Source organism: Mesoplodon densirostris, chromosome 16 (genome assembly GCF_025265405.1).
Source record: "Mesoplodon densirostris isolate mMesDen1 chromosome 16, mMesDen1 primary haplotype, whole genome shotgun sequence".
Lineage (NCBI taxonomy): Eukaryota > Metazoa > Chordata > Mammalia > Artiodactyla > Ziphiidae > Mesoplodon > Mesoplodon densirostris.
In genome coordinates this window covers 27,123,795-27,148,440 of record NC_082676.1, presented here as the reverse complement: position 1 = coordinate 27,148,440, position 24,646 = coordinate 27,123,795, and the positions used below count along the sequence as shown (strand labels likewise).

Below are 24,646 nucleotides of genomic sequence, written 5' to 3'. Positions count from 1 at the left end.
TGTTTCCTCTCATCCCTTTCCCTCTGATGTTGCCCCCTTCCCAGCTTCCGTTCGACTAGGGCTGTGGCCAGATGAAGGCAGTCCCTGAGGGAGGGGAAGGGGAGAGTGGGAAGAGACAGCAACTCTCAGAGCTGCAGTTTACTCAGCTTAAATAAGAAAAAGACAATAAGAAAAGAGACCTCTCAAGATCAAAGAAAGGGATGGAGCAATATGTGAACACTCTGGAAACTAGGAAGTGGGGTGTTAGCTTGGAGTGATGGTCTACTGCGGTGCCTGCCTAAGGAGCCCCTTACTTTCAAGTCCCTGGTCCCCTACTCTCCTCAGACCCAGACCACTGAAGGTAAACAGAGGAGATAAATGTAAGAGGAGAGGATGGAGAGAGGGATGGTGAAGAAAAGAGGAAAGAAGGAAGTGGAGTGAGGTGGGGGGCTTGGAGGCAGAAAGCATGTGGCTGGAGCCCCACGCCTCTGAGGAAGGAAGGGGAGGGTGACCTGGGATGCTCTCCCCTCCCCTTCCCCTCTCCATTCCCTGGAGGGCTGCCCGCATCCGGCCACAGCCCAGGCGGGGTGGGGGAAGGGCGGGGGCGGGGGCGGTGCCGGCGCCGAGGGGAATGAATAATTGAAGTGTAGGGGAGGAGATAGAAGAAGAGGAGGAAGAGGAGGAGGCGGGAGCCGCCCGCACAGGGTACTTCCCACTCCGCACCCCACCCCCCTCCGCCGCCCGGAAGTCGCTCCCCGCCTCCTGCTCCGCCAACATGGCCGCGAAGTCGGATGGAGCGGTGGCCGCGGCCGGCCCGGGGCCGGAGGGGGCGGCCGGAGGAGCTCGGGGCAGTGCGGGTGGGCGCGGGGAGGCGGCGGCGGCAGCCGGGGACCCCGGGGTAACCGGGGCGGGAGGCCCGGGGCCGCGCTACGAGCTGCGGGACTGCTGCTGGGTGCTGTGCGCGCTGCTCGTGTTCTTCTCCGACGGCGCCACGGACCTGTGGCTGGCGGCCTCCTACTACCTGCAGGGTCAGCGCACCTACTTCGGCCTCACGTTGCTGTTTGTGATCCTGCCCTCGCTTGTCGTACAACTGCTCAGCTTCCGCTGGTTCGTCTACGACTACACGGAGACCGCTGGGGCCCCGGGACCCGCAGTCAGCACCAAGGACAGCGGCACCGGCGGACCGGTCATCAGCACCAAGGACAGCGCCATCACCTTCCGTACCAAAGAAGGCAGCCCCGATCTGGGCCCCCGACCTGAGCCCTCCTCGGCCAGCGCCTACCGCCGCCGCTGCCGCCGCCTCTGCGTCTGGCTACTGCAGACCCTCGTCCACCTCCTGCAGCTCGGCCAGGTCTGGAGGTAGGAGAAGCTCAGGTGGAGAGAACTGAGTTGGAGGAGTGGGAGGTGGTAAGGGGCTGCCTGCCGCCCCAGCCTTTCTCTGACCCTCCACGCCCGCTCCTGTCCTGACCTCCGCCCCGCCCCACCCTATTGCAGCTCTTACTCCTCCTCTGCCAGCTCCTCCCTGACCTCTGCCCTCTAACTCTGATCAACCTCAGTACCATCCTCTATGATCTGGCTATTGAGGGAAGAGGGAATGGGGCGAGAAGAAAGAGAAAGAGATCCTCAGGGGTGTGTGAATGAGGAGGGCCCAGGGCCGATGGAGATGAATGTGAAGGTTGGAACAGGGCCCCAGGGCTCCATCCAGCCCTGTCCCACTCCTCTCTGCCTGAGTGAGTGCTGAGCCTGAGCCTGGGCTTAGGAAAGATCTCAGAAGTCCCTCTCTGCTCTCAAAGATTCTCAGTTTGGAATTGCAGCCCATTCCCAACCTCCCAGGAGAAACAGAATTCGAGGCAGCTAAATGAATATCCCGCCCAAACTTTTTGGACTTTTAGGAAAGGTTGTGGTGGACCCAGCTGAGAAGGTGTCTAGCTCCTTCTGCCTCCTAGGACTTCCCCAGTGTCTCTGCAGCGCCCCCACCCCCCCCACCCCTGAAACAGAGCCATGGGGATATGGGATCTTTAATCTGAGATTAGATAGCCACTATCTGTCCTTTCATCTCAGGACAGTAAGACAAAACCGAAGCTTTGTACAAGCCGCCCAATTCCAGGCTTCTTCCTCTGCCAGGACTGAGGGTGGCTGCTGAGCTGAGTTAACTGGAGACGGGGAATTCTGAACTTAGGGTTCCCCTTGAGTCTGTATTGCTCTAGTAGCTTAGGCTCTACTGTGCACTGACAGAATGAACTTTGCTATTTGATCTTACACAAACCCCTCCTCCCTCCAAGCCTCAGTTTCCTCACCTGTGAAGAGGGGGCGATTCCCTACTCTTCTCATCTCATTGATCTACGTTGCATTTTCTTACCTCTTGGGATGGTCAGGTGAGAGAAGGTCTTTGTAAAGGCCCTGCAGACTGTAACATATTTTAGGAATGCAATAGATTATCATGATTATCACACCTGTGGGGAAAACATGGAAAAAGTCAAAGTCACTGTGGAGTAAAGGGTGATTACTGCTGTTGTTATATTTATTCTGCTACGTGTTAACACATTCTGCTTAATTCAGAAGATGCAGTTCTGAGCTGAGGGTTGGAAAGAGGACTCCCAGGGTTTGTCCCAGCTGCTCACTTGCTGTGTCACCCTTGTTGTGTTGCCAAATCTCTCTCTGACTTGGTTTCCCCATCTGTGCCTTGCCTAATGATGTATATATTCCATTTAGCTTGCCCTGGGGGAAAAGGTGGGAGGAGCTCTATCCACACAAGGTGGTGTTATTATTATTAGCTTGACACAAAAAATATTCATGTCTACATCCAGGAACTAATCTGCATTTATCATTCTGTGCCCGAGTGGACAGATGGTGAAAGATATTTTTAGATTCTGAAATGGTAACTTCCTATTCTTGGTAACCAAAGCTTCATTCCCCTTTCCCTTCAGCCTAAAATGGGCCAGCTGCCCCTTGACTCACTGGCTACCTCAAAACCCCCTTCTCCCATTTTCAGAATCTACTTAGAAGAAATGCATACTTCTTTCTTGAACATAAACTGAATTTCCCTCAAACAGAGCAAAAAATGACCATGGGGTGGAGGTGGGGGTCTCAGGGGAGTGGCTGCAGATGGCTGAGGGTCCATTGAACTCCATGGTTTCTTAGATAAAAGGACTAGCGATTTCTACTCTACCCTATTCGTAAAATGAGGGGCTTGGGATGAGATGATTTTGCAGGGATGACAAATTAATGGCTCTTAGGTTGAACCTGGCCTACAGAAGTGTTTTGTCTGGCTTGCATAGTATTTCAAAAATCCAAAATCCTAGCTTCTCTTGAAAAAAAAATGCATCTAGCAATATCAGGCCTGGAACAATTTAGACAGGGTATATATGCTTCAGTTTTTCCATTCTCTTTGATCACATCTGGACTCTTTCACTTAGGCATTAGGGGCATGAGAGCCCTAATTTACAGTTCTGTAACAATTGTTTCATTAAGCATTCACTTTGTGCCAGACTACTGATTGCCTTTTTACCTGCTTCATCTCCTGTATTGCTCCTAATAATCCTGCAATGTGGATGTATTATCATTCCTGCTTAACAGATGAGGGAATGGAGGCTCAGAAAAGGGACATCTTTGCCCAAGGTCACATGGCTAGGGAGTAAAAGCACTGGGACTCAAGACTCTCTGCCTTCAAAGCCCAAGTTCAATTTATCTCCCCTGCAATTCTGCCACTAAAGTGTCCTCCAAGCTCAAAGAATTATGAGTCTGAGATACCAAGATTCCAGGATGATAGAAAGTCAGGGCTTCTGCTGGACTGAGATAAGAATGGGAAAGGAGGGGGAGGGAGTTGAACTATGTGGATAAGGATGGGGAGACTGTGTATATTGTCAGGAAAGTGCTGGGTTGGGGGTAGGGTGGGATCAGGAGACTTCATCCAGGTTTGTAACTAGCTGGCTAGGTGGCTTTGGGCAAGGCTCTTCCCACCTCTGGGCCTCAGTTTCCCTGTATGTAAAATGAGAATAATAGATTTGATGACCTTAAGAGCCTTCCCTTTTCTGGAAGTCTGACTCTGGGTCTATATCAGAGCTAAATCTCTGGGCCCCTGTCCCAAAAGCTTTGGATTCAAAAATGGCTGAGAGTCTGGCTAAATGGAGAGAAATCCAGACAAGAAGCCACCAGAGTTGGTATTCCTAGAAACTAAGCAATGTGGTAAGCAAACATGAGGTTCCCACAAAGAACAGGTTCGCTGTCCAGCGGGACTTGGTGCAGATGTTCTGAGGGGTGGAACCCAGGGTAATGAGGAAGGAGATGTGTGTGTGAGACCTGCATGATCAACACTGAGGGACTGGCCATTCATTCACCTGCTGATCCCGTGCCCCCAAATCTGAATAAATTAATTTGAATCATAAAGATATCTTTCAACTCCTTATGCTTGCACAATGCTGAGTCAAAAGCTTGAATACTTTGAGGAGCTAGTAACACAGACTATGTCGGTACATGGGTGTCAGACAAGGGGACAGTATGGGGCAAGCAGTGTCCTAGAGAAGCTGAAGCTACCACCCAGCTCCAGCTGATGGTGCCACAAGAAATCATGGACCAGGTGTTGTCAAGTCTTGATTTCTCAAGAGAAATGGGAAATTGGGATTTTTTTTGTGAATTCTGCCAGTATTCAATTACTAATTAAGGTTTTTAAAAATAGTGTCAACCACAGGAAACATATGTGGGCCCATCCTCTTTGTAACCTCTGACCAGCTCCTTACAATTGATTCAGGTCCTTTCTTCTTCTGTTCCCAAACAACCCTGCAAGATGCATGTTATTATTTTAATCACAGAATGGGGCTCTGAGGAGGGAGAGCAAGAGAAGGAATTCACAGACACTATGCACCCTCCATGTCCCAGCAGACCCCATGTGAGGTGCTCTAGGCATGTGATCTTGTTTTGCCCCAAAACCTTCCCTCTGGTGACAGTTGATATACCCATTTATCAGACAAGAAAGTGAGGCTTGGAAAAGTCAAGTAACTTGCCGAAGGTCACCCACTGAACAAGTGGGGGAGAGGTGAGGTGTCAACCCACCTTTGTCTAATTCCCAAGCCCAGGCTCTATCCCTGACACCACCACACTGACTGCATTAGAGGATCCCAGAGCAATGGCCCGGTACAGAGACAGATTGATCCCTGAGAGAACACACAGATCCTCTGGTCAGACACGAAGCTGGCTGGGGACTGGACACCAACCTGTGTTTTCATGCCCTTCTGCCCAGCTCCCACCCCCAACCTTCTGAGCTGTTAAGCCACTCAGCACTGTTAAGCCAATTAAAGTCCTAACCCTGTCCCCTCTGACCCTGTGGGCAGGAGAGCAGTAAGCCATGCATCCTGCTTTCCCTAATCTTAAACTCACCGGGCCCCAGCTTTGCCCAGATAAGCGTGGTTTGTTAAGCCAATTAGTGGAATTAATCTGGCATGGGATTCCTCCCAGGCTGTCAGGATCTGGGGACCCCAAAATGGGAGGGAGGGGAAGGAAAGAGGCAAACTGGACTTTGAAGGCCCTCCTTCTACCACACTGTCTCTGTCTAGGCCCCAGCACTGCTCCCTCTTTCTCCTCACAAGCCCTGCACTCCAGAGAAGTTAAGAAATGAATTAGTGACCTACCTGGTATGAAAGTCAGTCTCTGGGGCTCCTCTCTGGGAAGCTCTTTTCTTTGCGTGATGGTTAAGAACATGAACTCTGGATTCAAATGTCCTCAGTTCAAATCCTGACCATACCACGTTATATGTGTGATCCTGACAGGTCACATAATCTCTCTGTGCCTGAGTCTCATCCTTTATAAACTAGAGACCATATGGTATCACTTCTTGGGTTGTTTCGAGGTTTCAAGAGATAATATACCAAGGGTTTAGCAAAGGGCTGGCCATCGTTAAGTACTCAGAACCCCTGGCAATGGTTAGGACCATCAGCCTGGGCTTTGTTCCCTGTAGAAAGAGGTTTGTTCACTGAGCGGGTGGCCTGTGAGTGGGCAGGAGGGCAAGAGGGCCTTGAAGGACCCTGAAGCCGTAGGGACCCGGCAGCTGTGCATTTAATCTGTAGTCATTCAGTCCACAAATATATGGAGCACCTGCTGTCTACCAGGCACTGCACTTAAGTGCTGGAAATACAGTGGTGAACAAGACAAAGTCCCGGCCCTCTTGGAGCTCAAGTGTCTAGTGGGGGGCTTCCCTGGTGGCGCAGTGGTTGAGAGTCCGCCTGCCGATGCAGGGGACACAGGTTCGTGCCCTGGTCCAGGAAGATCCCACATGCCGCGGAGCGGCTAGGCCCGTGAGCCGTGGCCGCTGAGCCTGTGCGTCCGGAGCCTGTGCTCCGCAACGGGAGAGGCCACAACAGTGAGAGGCCCATGTACCGCAAAAAAAGAAAAAAAAAACCAAAAGAGACTAGTGGGGGAAACCAATAAACAAACAAAATAAAATATATATTACCTAATATAAATATAATATATAATATAAATATAATACATAATATAAAATATAATGGCTCAGATAGTGGTAAGAACTATGGAAAAAGTGAAAAGGAGGAGGGTGTGGCCCTTCAAGATAAGGTGGTCAGGGCAGCCTCTGTGAGGGGTGGGCACGTGGGCAGAGGGCTGAACAGGGTGAGGGCAAGCTGTGTGGATGTCTTGGGAAGGGCGTTCCAGGCACAGGGAGGGAGCACAGCAGGGAGAAGGCCCTGTGGCAGAGCAGAGACCTGGGGGGGGGGATTGTAGGAGACGATGGTGGACAGGGTGGCTGGGGGTGGATGACGCAGGGCCCCACAGGCCAGGGGGGAGGATTGGGGCTTTCACTCTGCATGAAGTGGGGAGCCCAAGAGGATTTGAGCAGAGTAGGAACAGGGTCTAGACTTATGCTTTACAATGCGCACTCTGGCTGCTGGATGGAAAATGGACTGGAGGGAAGCCAGGGTAAGCCTGGTGACCCACGAAGAGACCCACCCTCGATGATCCAGGTGAGAGAAGATGGGGGCTGGACCAGGGCAGTAGCAGAGGGGGCGGGGGTCTGTTTTAGGCATAGCAGACAGGATATCTTTCCTTCTTTGGTCAATTTCCCCATTGGGGCCAGACAGTTAATGGTTAAGAACTCATACTCTGGAATCAGCCTTATCCTGTGTCTGCCACTTTCTGTGATTTGGGGCAAATGGCATAACTTGTCTGTGCCTTAATTTTCTCATCTGCAAATTGGACATTCTTACTGATAGTATGTATCACATGTGGCTTGGAGGAGGAGTAAATTAAAGAATGTATGTGTAGTGTTTAGCACAGTGCCTGGAACACAGGAAGTGCTCAATTCTCGGTAGCCATTACTAGTTGTACAGTAATAATACAAGTGTATAAGTAATACATAAAACAGGTCAGGAGTTGGATTCCATAGTGGTTTTCAAACTGTTTCACCTCTTACCATCATTTCAACCTGAGTATCTCAAGTTTCTCTTTCTTGATATGATGGTCACGTGTCTAAGATTTTGTTTTGACAGTCCTACAGCTGAAACATGTTTACAACCCCCTGAACTCAGTGACTATCCACAAGGTCCCTCCCTGCTCTGACCTTGCAGGGTTGTTCCAGTCTAGCCTCACCACCCACCTCCTGGGAGACCCTTCTCTAGGACGCTCTCCACCCGGCCACCCTCCTCTCCCTGCCCAGCTGGCAGCAACAGGCCATTAGAGCAGCTCCTAACAGACACAGCGGCGGCACTTGGGCCCAGCGTCCCCTGTTTGATCTATAAAGACCACACAGGAGAAGTCCTGGGGGAGGAGGGATGGCTGCCAGGAAATGGCTTTGAACCCCTGGCAGCTGGGGCGAAGGTCCCCAGGGAGAGGAAGGAAGATGGGTTGGGATCTTCTCTGGCCTCTCCATTCACCACTCTGCCTTTGTTAGGGCCTCGGAATTCCTCCTCTGGGAAATCCTATCAGCCTCCGGTCTCCCCCCAGCCCACTCCTCCCCATCCTGTCTCCACCTGCGTCCAGAATGGTAGTTCTGAAGCTCAGAGCTGACCCTGCCACTCTGTAGCCAGAGGGCCAGCCCTGGCTCCCCTCTGCCCCTTGGGCGAGTCTTAATGCTACAGCCTGGTGTCAAGCCCCGCACCTCCCACCCTTTCATCCCCTCACTGCTCTACCCTCCCCCCCCAAATAAGTCACATGCTCTTTCTTCATGCCTCTAAGCAGCTGCCTGCAGTCCTTCTTTCAGCAACACCCCGCCCCATCCTCCTCCCCGCGAAACTCTACATCCCTCAAGACCAAGCTCAAATGCCACCCCTTCTGAGACGCTTGCCCTGAACAAACTCAACATGTGCCACCCGCTGCCCCTCAGACCCCACCTCCCATTTCCTCAATCAGGCTAATTGTTGTCATTTTTCATCTAAAATGAAAACTGCTTGGTTGTTTTGTCTGTTTAAAAAGGAGCTGTATGCTCTTGTTGAAACCTCAGGCAGCGCAGGAAAGGTGTAAAGAAGACTCCCCTCCACTTATTATCTCTGGGGGCGCAGAGGTGGGGTTAGGGGAGATTTTCCCTCACTAATTAGGTATTTCTTATATCACTTGATGATTTTACTCTGATTTTTAATTAACCAAGAAATACATTTTACCTGCATACGTTTTAAAAACATGTACACCTGCTTTCAAAGAGTCAGATACTACTAAAAATTATAGTCACTGTTTATAGAGACATAGATTAGGTCATTCCTCTTCAATCCTGTCAGGTAGGGAGTGTAATAATGAATAATAAGGACTGTGGAGCCCAAACTCTGACTCTGCCACTTAGGAGCTATGTGACCTTGGGCAAGTCACTTAACCTCTCTGGGCCTCAGTTTTCTCATCTGTGAAATGGGATAATACCCCTATACAAGTGGCCATTATGAAGGCTTATTGAATTAATATATGGAACATGCTCTGCACAGTATTCAACACATCATAAGTCCTCAAGTAGTGTTAGATAGCATTATTGGCCCATGTTTCAGACGTGGAAATTGACACACAGAGAGGTAACAGCCTCCTAATACATAAGTAGCAAAGCCAGTGTCTGAAGCCGTGCAATCAGGCTCCCCAGCCCACATGTGTAACTACCAAGAGATACTACCTTTTGCCAGTTAAGTGTATTCTTACAAAACAAACAATTATGTATTGCTTTGGGAAGAGGGAAAAGGTCAGAAAAGTATTTTTTAAATTTTATTTTTATATAAAGTACCCACTGTTGACATTCTGGGTTCTTCCTCTCCGACTTGCCCCCCATGCACAATTACTCATTCCTCCTCAGCCCACAGTCCTGATCAGATTCTGTTGTGATCCTTGCCCACCTGGCTGGTTTTCCTACCAGATTAAAAGCACCTGGGGAGTTAAGGCCTTGTTCGTTCTTCTTTCTGTCTCCCACCATGACTGGCTCCGAGCTGGCACTCTGTTGCTATTGGTGGCCTTGTACCCAGCGAGCTTTGGTGAGGTCCATAGTAGGGTCTTAGGAACACAAATTCTGCTGAAGCAGGGTTTGCATCTGTGGCTGATGTGGGGGGCGCTAAGGCAGTGTGGGAGCCCCTTGCTGTGTGGACACAGCGCTGAGGTCTGCTTAGGCCTTCATCCACAACCTTCCAAACTGTCAATGAACAAATGCAGGCTAAGGGCAATACATATGTATTTGTACAAGATGTAGTAGAAGCCACCCCGGGGCTGAGTTCCCAGGAGGATGCACGTGTGTCTGACAGGGGATGAAGTTCTCTTGTGCAGTAAGTGCTCAATAAAGGTTCACATGAACTGAATAGAATCTTTAAAATCAGAATCTTTTTTCCCCCACTGTTAGTAACGTAACTTTATTTAAATTTTTTATTTTATATTGGAGTATAGTTGATTAACAATGTTGCGTTAGTTTCAGGTGTACAACAAAGTGATTCAGTTCTACATATACATGTACCTATTCTTTTTCAAATTCTTTTCCCATTTAGGTTATTACAGAATATTGAGCAGAGTTCCTGGTGCTATACAGTAGGTCCTTGTTGGTTATCTGTTTTAAATATAGCCGTGTGTACCTGTCAAACCCAAACTCCCAATCTATCCCTGCTCCCACCCTTCCCCGCTGGTAACCGTAAGTCTGTTCTCTAAGTCTGTGAGTCTGTTTCTGAAATCAGAATCTTGAGCAAGACATTTCTCTGCCTGGCATTCAGTTATCCCATCTGTAAAGTCCAGTTGGGGGCTTGGGAATCCTGGATGAGTTTTCCCAGGACTTGGACAAGACAGCAGAGTAGCTGAGAGCTTGGGGCGCTGGTACAGCCCATGGTGCTATGGCTTCCTCACTGTGTGACCTTGGGCAAGTTGCTCCACCAGCTGGAGCTCTAGTCGCATTGTGAAATGGGGTGATAGTATTCACCCCTTAAGGTTCTTGTAAAGATGTCTTGAGATACTGTAAATGAATAGAGTCTTCTCATATTATAGGCTCAGAAAATATCTACTACCAATTATTATCGGCCCATCCTACTTGCTTCATAATAAGATAGGGGGTGGGAGAAGGGCATCAAGGGTCCTAACGCTCACTACCCCTCACCCACAGATCCCCCCTTCAAGGAAGGAGACTTATTCTGTGACTCCAGAGACAGTGTGAGGATAGGTGACAACCCAAGGTGAAAGGGAGGCAGAAGCTGTTTGATAAGAAGAAAGATCTCCCTGGGTTGCCCCGAGGGTGTGAACTCCACATCACCAGACATGCATGCAGACAAAAGTGACTGCCTTTGGCAGGGAAGCTGTAGCAGGGCCTCCTGCCTTCAGTTTGGAGGATAAACCATTCATCTCTAAAGCCCCTCACAGTTTTAAGAGTCTGTGGATCTAACTTGGGTGCTTTGTGATGCTTATCTGCTGGACCACAGGTTGCAAATCAGTGGCCCAAGGGCAAATCCAGCCTGAGGATGTGTTCCTTTGTCCCACACAGTATTTTTTTCCCCTACTATTTAATGAAACTTTTTATTATGGAAAAAATTTAAATATATAAAAGCAGAGGGAACAGGATAATGATTCCTCCGTGTACCACCATCCTGCTCCAAGGATGATCATCTCCTGGCCAACCTTGTCTTATTTAGAGCAGCACCATCCGAAAGAACTTTCTGCAGTGATGGAAATGCTATATATGTATATAGGAAGTGCACTGTCCAATACAGTAGCTACTAGCCACACATGACTGTTGAGCATTTGAAATGTATAACTGAGGAACTGAATTTTAAATTTTATTTAATTTTAACTAATTTAAATTTAAAGAACCATATGTGGCTAGTGTAGGACACGTAGGTGTTGGAGAGTATAGGTCTGGACCCCACCCCATTTCTTGCCCTTCCATGTTATTTTGAAGCAAGTCTGCGATGTCATATCATTGCATCCATAAATATTTCAGTACATCTCTAAAAAGATAGACTTTAAAAAAATATAACTGAAGTATGTGATACTGTTATCAAACCTAAAAAAAGGAATAATAATTTCTTTTAAATTCACCTCTCACTGTTGGGGCCTCTCCCGTGGCCGAGCACAGGCTCCGGATGCGCAGGCTCAGCGGCCATGGCTCACGGGCCCAGCCGCTCCACGGCATGTGGGATCTTCCCGGACCGGGGCACGAACCCGCGTCCCCTGCATCGGCAGGCGGACTCTCAACCACTGCGCCACCAGGGAAGCCCACATATGGTATTTTTAAAATTAGTTGCCAACATTTCCAAATTGAAGTTTGTGGGTTTTATTGTTTTTTGCATAAATATCCTAAGTTCCAGCTCTTCTTGAAAAATTGAAATTCCAGCCACACTGGGCTCACATTCTCCCATGGCAGCAATCAGCTGGAGCTGAGGGACAGCTACCTTTCTAGACACCCCTCTTTCATTCCCCAGAGTCCCTCATAATATCACCTTGGCTCCTCTACCATCTAGGATCTCATAGATCAGAGACAAATAGAAGTGGTGCTTTCTCCCTGCCTTGATCTTCAAGTACCTTCAGATGCCACCAGGAGACCAGGATCTAACTCCTTCTCCCTCACAGGCTCATGCCATCCCAGTGTCACACAGGGATATCAGGAAAAGAGGAAAGGGGGGATCAAAGAGCTTTGGGCTAGAGTATGGAGTCCTGGCTTTGAGTCTCTGCTCTGCACCCATTTCACAGATGCAGAAAGTGAAGCCCAGAGAGGGAAGGAGATCTGGCTGCACTCATACAGTGAAGAACATAAGAGGCAGGAACCTGGTCCCAAATGCTTTGCTGGAGAGGAGCAGCCTGCTTCCCTGTTGGGCAAAGAGAGGAGCACAGTCTGGGAGCTGACTGCAGTGGGCGGGTTGGGAGAGGGTCTCAGCTTTACAGCCAGAGCCTAAAATTAGTGGCAGGGAGATGTTTGGCCTTAGCCCAGCAAAAAAAAAGTGCTGTGACTCTGTAGGGGGCTGCTGAGGAGGAAGGAGACAGCCCAGCTCCCAGCACCATATGAAATGGGAGCCAAACGTGTAAAATCGCATCCTTTACTGACATTTATGACTCATTAGGCTGCCAGTTCCAGGAAGGTCCCATTTTGCATCCTTGCAGGAGTGCTCAGCACTGAGGAGTGGACAGATGGGGAGGGGGCCTCAAGGCCATTCCCCCCAGGAGCTTCCTTGGCCACATTTCAGGTGAGGAAGCTGTATAATTGGAGGCCCAATGTTTTGCAGGGAGCTCACAGACTGCATCTAGGTCCTCAGCTTGATCCATGCCTGTGGTGAAATGAAGGAGTCCACCATTCCTAATCTGAGATGCAATTCCAATGCTTCTGGCTACCGACCTTGGGCAAGTCACTTCTCCAAATGCCTGCTAAATGTCTCTGGGGTCCATCCCTTCTGTCTGGGCCATCCTCATCTCTCACCTGGTAACTGGTCTCCCAACCTCCACCCTTGCCTCCGTCCAATCTGTTCCTTACAGCCAGGGTACTCCCTCTAAAATGCAGAAGTGCTTGCTATCCAACACAATCTTCACTCTTCAGATAAAGACCAAATGCTTCACCATGGTCCCCCTCATCCCTTGCTTTCTCACCTCCTTTTCTGGAGCTATAGCCATTCTGACCACTTACTGTTCCCGCCTAACTCAGGACCTGTGCCATGTTGTTCCTCTGCCAGAAACTCCCTTCACCTGGTTAACTCCTGTGCCTGCTTCAGATCATGCCTCAGTAGCCACCTCCTTCAGAAAGCCTTCCCTGACTGCCACGCCCTTCCCAAGCTGGGCGCTTCTCCCATAGCATTGCCTTCCTCAGCGATGGAGCACAGAAGCCAGTTGGAACATGTCTGCAACCCACAGAATGTCGGTCGTTTCAAGTCTACAGGACGATTTCATTAATGTCCAGGTTCCCCGCTAGACAGTGCCAGATGGACTGGGTCTGTCTTGCTCACCATCGTGTCCACCAGCATTTTAGCACAGCTCCTGGCACACAGTAGGTACTCAAAAGTGCTGGGTGAATAAACGTCAAGTGAACCTCCTCTTTTCTGAGACTCAGTTTCCTCATCTGGAAAATGGGGGTCATGCCCACGAAACCTCACAGGGCTGCAGTGAGGATTTTAGCAAAGTACCCACAGAAGGTCTTTGATGAGTGGCAGTTATTTTCTGGAGGAGGACGAAGACCCCAAATAAGGCCCTGCCCTGTGAACTTGTCCTGAAGGGACTTCTCTGACCCTCTGTCTCCTGAGGATGGATTCAGTGAGCACCAGGGAAAGTCAGGCGAGGAGTAGGTCTCAGCCCCGCCAGAAACTAAACTGGAAACTACAAGACCTCCTCTCCCTGCTGGAGCCTCTGAGTCTGTCAACTTCTTAAAACCTCGTATTGGTTGAATACCCTGCACTGGGCTGGGCATTTTATACAAATCACCACTTTCTGATTTTATAGCTACCCCATAAGGTGGGCTTTGAGCTGAAGGGCTCAGAGAGGGAAGCAACTTGCCTAAAACTATACAGACAGTAAATGATGGTGTCAGGATCGGAACCCGGGTCTCCCTGACCCTCAAGGCTGATTCTTTCCCTCTGCACTTGACAGCCTTCCCTTGGGGGCTTATAGAATACATTCACACTCCATTCATTCACTCATTCAAGAAACAAATATATATTGAACATTAACTATGTGCCAGGCACTAGGGGCATAGCAGAGAAGAGGACAAATATGGTCCCCACACTCATGGAGAGACAGACAAGAAACATGTAAGCAAGTAAATTAGATCATCTCTCGTTGTGATATGTGTTATTCAGAAAATAGGGTAACTTGACAGAAAGTGGCAAGAGGGGTGGGTAGAATTGCTTTGGAAGGCAGGGGGCGGATCTGAGAGGGCCTCTCTGAGGAGGTGACACTGAGCTGAGATGGAGAGAATAAGCATTTGCCACGTGCTGGTAAAGCCCTTTCCAGGCAGAGGCCCTGAGGCTGGAAAGAGCTTGGGGTGTTCAGGAAGAAACAAGACCAGTATAGCCGGAGATGTGGGAGAGGGGGAAGGCGGAGGGAGATGAAGTCCTAGAGGTAGACAGAGGCTGGATTGCACTGGGCCCCACGGGTCAGGGTGAGGATTTTATTCTAAGGACAGTAGAGAGTGACATGACCTGACCTAGGATTTTACAGGACCCTTCAGGCTGCTGTGTGAAGAATACGGTCTATGAGGGCAAGGATGGAGGGAAGGAGATCAAGGTGGATGGAGGCTGCCGCTGCTTGGGGTTGGGTGGCTTGGACCAGAGTGAGGACACCGGGGTGGGGAGAAGTACTTGGGTTTAGGAGACAGCTGTTGGGCCTTAATGTTATCAGAATTGGATGCGTGGGGAGATGCGCCTGATGAAAACTCCTTGGGGTAGTCAAGCATCAAGTTCCTTGGACCTATTTTGTAGGAGAACTAAAGCCCACAGAGGGATTGGACTTTCCCAGAAAGTCCAGTGAAGGCCTTGAGCTTGGGTTTCCTGACACTGCAACTACTATTGTCACCCCTTCCCCAGTTTTCTCTAAACCCACAGAATTCCAAGCAAAGCTTTTAGGTCCAGCCCTGTCCGACATGGGTCCTCCCGGGCAGCCCTCTGAATACCTTCCAGGCAACTGAAGCTCCTTCTCTGATGCAGGGGCCCATGGAGAGCCAAGTCTGAGTCCTAGGTCTGGCACTAACTTGCTGTGTGACTCTATACAAGTCCCAGTCCCCTTCTGGGTCTCCGTTTCTTCATCTGTAAAATAAGGATAATAATAGTACCCACCTCAAAGATTTGCTGTGAGGAATGGACAATATGTATTAAAAGGCTTAGCATGGCCTATCATACAGTTGGTGTTCAATAAGCGTGAGCTATTCTCATTATTTTTGCCTGCACACTATCCCCCTACAGACTTATGGAGCAGTTGTGGCCCAGTTGGTACAGTGTTCCTGCTGCTTTCCATCAGCCCAGCCTGGTCACCCTCCAGAGCCTGCAAGCCTGGCCCACAATGGAGACAACAGAGCTAGCCATGGTGCCGTTTCTGGATAGGGTGGGAGCGGGGGAGCCGCTGGAAGCTGCTGTGTTTTTGGCCCAGAGCTGTGAGGGGGAGTGGAGAGGGACGAGAACACACACTCGGAAACGCTGAGATCGACAGATGGAGGAGCCGAGGATGTGAGAGACGCAGACAGACAGAGAGAGAGCGCCCCAGAGTCGGGAGCCGGGGAGCAGGCAGGGGAGGGCGGCCGGAAAACTGGCAGTCACGCGAGCCACGAGCTGAGCATCAGACCAGCAGATGGACCAAGCCGCCAAGAGACTGAAGGATGGACAGACCAACAGGCAGTATCCAAGAGACAGCCAGAAAGACAGACAGAAAAGCAGGCCTGGTATCCGAGGGGACAGACAGGCTATCCTGACATCCAAGGGACAGACAGACTGACGTTCCTGGCCTCTAAGAGCAGACAGACAGGCTGACTTGGGACCCCAGGGTCAAGCTGACTAACAGATGGACATAGTATCTTAGAGACGATGTGACCTATAGTCCAAGGACAGAGAGGAGGACTGACCCAGGGCCCCAGAGTGACCCTGACTGACAAATAGATTGACTGACTAACGGAGGAACAGATAAATAAATGGGCTGACCCTGCATTCAAGGGACAGACGCAACAACAAGCTGATCTGAGCCAGAGCCAGAGACAGACAATGACCGAGGATCTGAGGACACACAGAAGACGGGTCTGGGCTGACCTTCTGCACGGAGACTGAGGCCAAGGCCAGCAACCCTGACTGGTACCAGAGACTCAGGGCAACCCAGGAACAGAGAACAGGAGAGAGACAGGGTGACCAGAAACTTTCTGGCTTCTTAGGGATGTGGGATCCCCTCATCCTTCTCTCTTCTGCCTGTTAGAAAGGAGCCTTCAACGCTGGGAAGTCCCTGGGCCTGGGGAGAAGGGAATGAGCTCTGTTCATCTCCTGCCCAGCTGCCTGCTCGCAGGGAACAGCCTTTCGGATCCTTGAGTGGAGGGATTTCACACCCTTACTGCTGGCTTCTCTCTTCTCTAGGCTTCGTCATTTTGCTCCCCACCCCATCCTCAACGATACACACTTACCGCTTCAATTTCCAATTTCCTCCCAGACAGGCTTCTTCTCCGAGCCAAAGATTGGGAGTCAGCAAGTTAGATCCAAAACAGACTTCTGAGCACCTCTGTTTCCTCACCGGTAAAATGGGGGTGGTAGAGCTGTCTGTTAGGTTCTGGCTCACGCTGGCCTCAGACAATTTAAGGCTGGGGGGTGTCAGAGCTGGGGAGGCCCAACCAGGCTGTGGAGCATCAGGGAAGGCTTCCTGGAGGAGGAAGGACAGATGTTCTGGCTCTATGCAAACTCAGGCAGAGAAGCCCCAGGGCCTCCAAGGTCAGGAGGGAGACACCTGCAAACACTCATGCACTTGGATTCATTCAACAAATATTTATTGAGTGCCTACTGCACGTACTGATGCTGGGGACACAGTGGTGACCAAGATAGATGAGGTCCCGGCCCTCAGCAAACCACAGTGATAAAACAGAAAATAGATGTGTAAATTAATAAATAAGATTGTTTCATAGTGTATGTTAAGAAGAAAATAAGACAGTGATATGAGAGATGAGAGTGATTTAGCGAGAGTGGAGAGGGGCTGACGTGGGATGAGTGGCCTGGGGGGCCTCTCTGAGAAGGTGACGTGGGAGCTGAGGAATCAGCCACGGGAGGATCTGGGGAAGGGGGTGTTTCAGGCAGAGCAAGTAGCAAGTGCAAAGGTCCAGAGTCAGGAACAAGTTTGGCTGGCTTCCAGGAACCTCCAGGGCACGAATGAAGCAGTGGTTTGAGACAAGTTGAGAGAAACAGAAAGGGCCAGATGGTTTAGGGCCTGCAAGCCAAGGGGAGACGCTTGGATTTTATTCCAAGTGGGATGGGAGGCCCTTGGAAGATTTTGAGACGGGGAATAACATGATCTGACATGATTAGTTTTTAAAATATCCCACTGGTTGCCATGTGGAGAATGGACTATGGTGGTGGGGCACAGGAGTGGATGCAGGACTGAGAAAGCAGAAGATGATGATGGCCTGGACCAGGGTGGTGTCAGTGAATGGACAGACTGGGGATGTGTTTTGGAGGAGAGTAGAGACACTGCCCCTGAAGTTGGATTCCATTCCCTGAGATGAGGTGTTCTCTGTAGGTGGCATCGGTCCCATTTGTGGTGAAAATCAACTTCTTCCAACTTCCTTTCAAGTAGAGTGGAATCAGGTGGGCTTCCTGGAGGAGGTTTTAAGGGCACCTGCTAGTACGTCAACTTTCAGTTAAAAGAGAGAGGCTGCTTGATGATCAGAAGGAGCCAGAGGCCTCCACCTAGCATATGCTCACCCTCACCATGTGCACATCCCTCTACAGTTTACAAATGCCCACAACAAGGGGGAAAATGAGGCTCAGAGAGGCAGAGAGATTACCCAAGGCCACACAGCATCCAGGGCACGGGCAGACCCACAAGCCCAGCATGTTGCCATCTTGTCTCCTGATCCTCATCCCCGTGGCTGTGATGTAGGCAGGAGGGCAAGTGCTGGGCCCCTTTCTAGAGAAGGTAAAACTGAGGCCCAGGGAAATTAGGTTGTATGTCCTGGGCAGAGCTGTTTTAAGACTTTTGTGGGCCCCACATCTATCAAGTATATTAAAATGCAGCCATATCAAACATCGAATGTAAATTATATATACCCAGATAAAAGCCAAATTGCAGTCGCCTGGCTGATATCATGCTCTGTTTTGCAGACGTTTAATTAAACATTTATTAATTTTGATTCTGCAGTTTTTCCCTGTGTTTTAGAGCCAATTTTTTTTCCAGACTTCAAACGTTTTGCTAGGCCCATGAAAACCTCGCAGGCCCTTGGCAACGAGCATTTACCACCTGCTGGAAAGGACAGCCACGATTTTTGGTCCTGTTGCCAAAAGGGGCAAGGGGCAAAATGAGGCTGAACTGAGGCCCTTTCACCCTCAGACTGCAGCATGGTCTTTCCACGCTCCCTGCTGACCCCATGTTCTTGGGTCTCAGAAGCCTTCTTTGTCCCCTCCCCCTTCCTTGCTCTGGCCCAACAGCGCCCTCGGCTGGGTAAGCCCTTTGTCTGCTGTTAGCTGGGGTGTGGGGTGTGGGGTGTTGGGAGCTGGCACAGGAGGAGACAGAAGTAGGTGGGGAGTTGGGCAAGCGGCCTGTCAGGTGGTGATGGATGCTGGCCGGGCTGGGGCCTTTCTCATGCTGACCCAGGCCGGGAAACAGATGGTCTTCCAGCCTGAGGGAAACTTCCAGGGTGTTGCCCTCCCCCAGCTCCCCAGGCCCCTTCACACTGGACCAGCTGGTCTCTCCTTCCTGTTCAAAGCCGGAGCCACAGGACTGGGAAAGGGAATGGGAAGGGGGAGATGGAGGCTGGGACAGGTGGTCTGCGTTTTGGGCCCTGAGAAGCTCTGAGGGCCGTTCTGGTCTCTCCCCGAGTCGCCCCCACTTCTGGCATCTCCAGCTCTGCGCTCGGCTCCTCCTCTGTGCCCTGCCTTAACTTAGCCCTGTCATTTCAGGCCTGAACTAAACTGGGGACTCACCTGGCCTTCCTCCAAGCAAGCCAACAGAGTGAGCTTTCTAAGCCACCGAGCTGATGATATCACCCCTGATTCTGGGATAGAATTCAGATTTAGAATAAAATATGAACTGTTCAGTCCAAAATTTGATGCCCCTCACAATTCTAGTCTTCTAATTCTCCTCCCTAGGACAACCCTCCCCACCAGGCCTAGCAAAACACTGGCCGTTCCCCGAAAAAGCCATGTTCTCTCATGCCTCTACACCTTTGCCTTAGCTGGGCTTCCACCTAAAATGCTTTCTGCTTCCTGTGTGCCTTCAAATGCCTACCCATGCTTTAAAATGGAGATCAAATGTTTCTTCCTCCAGGAAGTCTTCCCCAGCTAAAGTTACCCATCTCTTCTCTGGGTTCCACAGCATCTTAGAGCATCTATTTCAGCTCTTACCTTGTCTGTTCTCCCGTGGGACTGTGAGGTACTTAAGGTCACAGGGCCAGGAACATAGCAAGTGGTCAAGATATGCTTGCTACGTGAATGAATGATTCTAGCTGCAGACATCCTTATTCGGGGGGTAGGCAGCGGCCTAGAGAATAGAAGTCACAGGGAGACAAATTTCTGCTTATCAAGAGAAACACAGTTCGGCCCTGGAGCTGCTCGGAAGCCAAAGGCTCTGCCTGAAGAGGTAGCGTCTCCCTGTTCTGAGAAGTGTGTGAACAGAGGGGTGAATGCACGGGGCTGGGAACTGCTGAAGGGATTCCAGCACTAGACAGGAGAGCTAGACTGAAGGGCCTTTGCATCTTGAGTCAGCTTCTGAGGGAACAGCCCTCTTCGCTGTCCCGGGTGCCAATCCCATACTGTTTCACACTGAGGGTGTGTCTACACCACCGATTGGTCCTCAGAAGACCCAGAGATGGGAAGGAGAGGCCTAAATGGGATGTTTCTGGCCATGTTTTGGGGGAAAAGTTTGGGTCCCAGAACATTAGCTCTGAAAGAATCTCCAAAGTCTCCAAGCCCATCCCTCTTGTTGGCAGATAGAGAAGCTGAGGCCCAGAGACGGCCACACCATTGCTAAGACCAGGATACTCATTTGGGAAAACTCTGGGAATTAGCGCAAATTCCAGGGAGCACTGTGGTTCCTCCCGTGGGCTGGTCACACACAGCTGAATACAGAACATCCTGGAAACGCCAGCACTTCACATCTGGGAATAGACCCCCAGATCTCTGGTTACCTGATTTTGGATTCAGGCAATAGGGTCATTGAATCTGGTGGGATTTTCTCCCCCAGTTTTGGGGGATATGACTCCTAGAGGAGCCCTCTCTGGTTTTATGAAAAGGGCTTGCCTGTCCTGTGTATCAGAGAATTTGGGGGTTGGGGAGCAGGGTCTGTACCTGCAACAGCCAGGAGTGGAGGTGCTGGGCAAGGAACCAGGGCAGAGATCTGTGTGGACAGGTCCTTTGTCACCCTAATGGGCACTGCACTTTATAGTTGCAAAGTACCTCATCCATTTAATCCTTACAACCACTTTAGATGGGATCAGCTAGGGCTCAGAGAGGGTCTTGTTCAAAATCACACAGCAAATTAGAAGCAAAGTCAGGAATTGAACTCAGGACTTCCACATCCCTTCCATACCTCCTATGGGGCTACCAGAGTTCCATTCAGTTAAACAAACTTGGAATCATGCACTCAGTCATGCAGCCAATAGGATTGGCACCTACTGTGTGCTAAGAACTGAGGGTATAGCAGTCAGTTATGACCTAGTCATACTCATGGAGTTCACAGCCTGGGGGAGATGGATGCATAACCAGACAGTTACAACCCACTTTGACAAGTGCTGGGTTGGAGGGAAGCCAGGGAGAGGCCCCTACCTCAGGTGGAGGGTGATCAGTAGAGGCTACTTGGAAGAAGTCATATCTGAAAGCTGAGCCTTGGATGAAAAGCAAGAGTTATCCAGGTTTGGGGCTGGGATGGGGTTGGCGGACAGGGCAAGATGTTCCAGGCAGAGGGAACAGAAAGTGCAAAAGCTTAGCAGTGAGGGCGAGCAAATCTGTGACGTGTGCAAAGCAGCTGCAGCTGTGAAGTTTGTTGGGAGAAGTGGCACCAGGGGAAGCAGCCAAGTCGCAAATGCCAGGGGATCTCTGAGCAGCTTCCCTAAGGGGAGAACTGGGCACTCAGACGTGGGGCTGGGGAAAAGGCCAGGAAGCTGGCAACAGAACTGGGGGCTGGCACCAGGACTGTCCCTGAAGGAACCTGTGTATGGGCAAGTCTTTATGGCTTACAGTGAGAGGCAGTGTTGCCTATTGGTTAGAGTGTGGGTCTGAGACCAGCCCACCTGGGTTTGAATCCTGGTTCCACTGCTTCCTAGTTGTGTGACCTTGGACAAATGACATACCTCTCTGAGCCTTAGTTTTCTCATCTATAAAATGGGGATAATAACAGGGTTATTGCAAGCTCCAGGTAAGGTGTCCAGAATCCTGCAAAGAAACCAGGCCCTAACTTGCCATAGCAATAATGATCCTTATAATGCTGTATTAAAGGCTTACTTTGTGCCAGTGCTTTAAGCTAGTGAGCCCAGTGGGAGCAGCCCAACAACAGCCCCGTGAGGTGATCCTTTCAATGAGGCCGTTTCACAGCTGAGGAAACAAGCGCAGTAAGTGACTTGCCCAGGGCAACACCGCGCCCTGGCTCTCTGCACTTGCTGGGTGGCGAGGGTCTGGTTGGGAGGGGGCGAGGGGGATGAGCGCGCGCAACAGCCCGAGCACTACGTCCTCCCGCAGGTACCTGCGCGCCATGTACCTAGGGCTGCAGAGCCGCTGGCGCGGGGAGCGGCTGCGGCGCCACTTCTACTGGAGGATGCTGTTCGAGAGCGCCGACGTGAGCATGCTGCGCCTGCTGGAGACTTTCCTGCGCAGTGCGCCGCAGCTTGTGCTGCAGCTCAGCCTCCTGGTGCACCGCGGTGGCGCGCCCGACCTGCTGCCCGGTGAGCCCCGCCCCTCCGCCTGCCCGCCCCGGGCGCCCCCGCCCCCAGGGCTCACTCGTCTGCAGTATTCTGACGGCCCCACCTGTCCCCCACCCCCACCCCCCAGCCCCATGCTTAAGGCCCCCTGGGGAGGCCCTGTCCACTCCCCCCACCTCGGCGCACTCACTGTCGGGGTTTTGGAGGCCCCGCTCCTTCTACTCTCACCATTCTCCAGGCCTCTGCAGACCCCCAGGTCCCCTCCAATGGCCCCCTTACCCTCAGTGTTAGGAGACACCCCACCCCCTTGCTCTTTTCAGGCTCCCTGCTCACTACCCTCTCCCGCCCTCCTCCCTTCGCCATTGCCAGGGCAGACCAGACCTCACTTCTGCCAGGTCCAAAGAGGCCCTTGACCCCATCACCACACCTCAGACCCTCAGGGAAGTCCCCTGCCCCTGCTTTCCCCAGACTGTCCCAATCCCAGCCTGCATCTCCTGGGGACCCCTCTGCCTCACAGACTCTCTGAGTCACCACCAGTTTCCAGAGGGCCCTTCCATCCACCCCTCACTGCTCTTCAGCCCCTTGGGGACTCCTCCCAGGCTTTGTGCTGGTCCCCATGAGCTCACCCTGCCCACCCACCCTGCCGCTTCTCTAACCCTAAGAGACCAGGCCAACCCCTTCAGTGTCAGAGAAAAGCCACATGCCCAGTCTCCCTGGGGCTCCCCGTGCCCCTCCCGCCGGACACTGCCCGACACACCCTCAGTGTTTCAGATGACTCTATCACCATCTCTCAGGTTCCCTGGGCATCCCTTGCCCAGGGTCCTGGGCCCCAGTCGAAACTTCCCACCGGGATTTTCCTCCCATGCCCTCAGCTGTGCTCAGCTTGGATATTCCTTTCCATGCCCCAGCCTCATCCTGGTGGCCTGTAGCTTCTAACAGTCCCTTCTGGCTCCTCCATTCCCTAATCATGACCCCCCTCTTCAGCTCCTTTTTCAGTCCCAGAGTCCTGGACCCTATTTTCCCATCCTCCCACCAAGACCCCTGAACCCTAACAGCCCCATACTAGAGACCTCAACCTGACCCTTATGGAGACCAAAATCACCCACTTCCCCTCTCCCTTTATGCTCCCATCCCTGTAGAAGTACCCAGCCCTGTCCACTCTCACCCCTGCCTCAGTGTTCTTCAAGCCCACCCACCCAGACCCTCTCCACACCCCTCTTGATTTATAGACCCTTCCCTCACACCTCCTCAGAACCCAGCTCCTGACCCAGACCCCTCCCCCTTTCCTCAGACCCCAACCCAGACCCACCCCTAACCCAGCCCACCCTGCCCCCACCCTGTCTCTGCAGCCCTCTCCACCTCCGCCTCACTCGTGTCCCTGGCCTGGACCCTGGCCTCCTACCAGAAGGTGCTGCGGGACTCACGGGACGACAAGCGGCCGCTGTCCTACAAGGGCGCCGTGGCCCAGGTGCTGTGGCACCTGTTTGCCATCGCGGCCCGCAGTCTGGCCTTCGCGCTCTTCGCCAGCGTTTACAAGCTCTACTTTGGCATTTTCATCGTGGCCCACTGGTGCGTCATGACCTTCTGGGTCATCCAGGGAGAGACGGACTTCTGCATGTCCAAGTGGGAAGAAATCATCTACAACATGGTGGTGGGCATCATCTACATCTTCTGCTGGTTCAACGTCAAGGAGGGCCGCAGCCGCCGCCGCATGACCCTCTACTACTGCATCGTCCTGCTCGAGAACGCCGTGCTCACCGGCTTCTGGTACTCCAGCCGCAACTTCTCCACTGACTTCCACTCACTTATTCTGGTCTGCGTCGTGGCCTCCAGCTCCGCGCTGGGCGTATTCTGCATGTGTGTCTACTACTGCCTCCTGCACCCTAACGGGCCCCTGCTGGGTCCCCACATGCCTGGCTGCATCTGCCCTGAGGCCCCAGGGCCCTGTGGCCCACCAGCCGATGCTGTCACAAGTCCCCCGAGGTCCCTGCCCAGGACTACAGGCGCTGAGCGGGATGGGGCCTCCGTGGGAGGCGAGCGTGCGGGGACCCCCACACCACCTGTCTTCCAGGTGCGACCTGGCTTGCCTCCCACGCCCGTGGCCCGCACCTTGCGGACAGAGGGGCCTGTCATTCGGATTGACCTGCCTCGTAAGAAGTACCCTGCCTGGGACGCTCATTTTATCGACCGCCGGCTCCGGAAGACCATTCTGGCGCTGGAATACTCCTCGCCTACGACACCCCGCTTGCAGTACCGGAGCATCGGGATCTCCCAGGAGCTGCTGGAGTATGAGACCTCGCTGTAGGTCACAGTCTCCCTGCAAAAAGGGATGAACTTTGGCTGATCCCACATCGAGCACAGTGTTGAGCCCAGAATTTCAGGGCCACCAGGCTGAGGGAGAGTGGATCTGTTGGTCCAAGGGTAGAGTGGCGCCCACCATTGGGTTATTTCACGGGAGGGCACAGCCTTGTGGAGGCCCCAGGCCTTGGCCCTGTTTTCAGCCCTGTGGCCCATTTCCTAAACTCCCCTGAACCGGGGCCCAGGGAACCAACTGGTGCTACGCTCCTTGTGAGCTGCCCCGCTTCCATGGAGGCCTCCATGTCACGGCTGGTGCTGAGGACCCCACACCCTCTCCCCTGCCTGGAGTTGCCCACCTGTCAACTCCGGTGGGCCCGCCAGAGAAGGGGGTCCATGACCTAGGCCCTGTGCTCCTCAGGGGGTGTGGGG

The 24,646-nt window shown here is 51.9% G+C and overlaps 1 protein-coding gene across 1 annotated transcript; it reads left to right on the top strand.

Annotated features, from left to right (window-relative positions):
* Positions 1-754: 754 nt before the first annotated feature.
* XKR7 (XK related 7) lies at positions 755-24,224 on the top strand. The gene is made up of 3 exons (XM_060079035.1): positions 755-1,338; positions 21,741-21,943; positions 23,269-24,224. The coding sequence occupies exons 1-3, from the start codon at positions 755-757 to the stop codon at positions 24,222-24,224; spliced, it is 1,743 nt and encodes a 580-aa protein (XP_059935018.1).
* Positions 24,225-24,646: the final 422 nt, after the last annotated feature.

Coding starts and splice junctions, on each gene's coding strand:
- XKR7 (XM_060079035.1), top strand. CDS start 755: ATGGCCGCGAAGTCGGATGGAGCGGTGGCCGCGGCCGGCCCGGGGCCG. Junction 1,339..21,740: donor CAGCTCGGCCAGGTCTGGAG/GTAGGAGAAGCT, acceptor GTCCTCCCGCAG/GTACCTGCGCGCCATGTACC. Junction 21,944..23,268: donor CGCGCCCGACCTGCTGCCCG/GTGAGCCCCGCC, acceptor CTGTCTCTGCAG/CCCTCTCCACCTCCGCCTCA.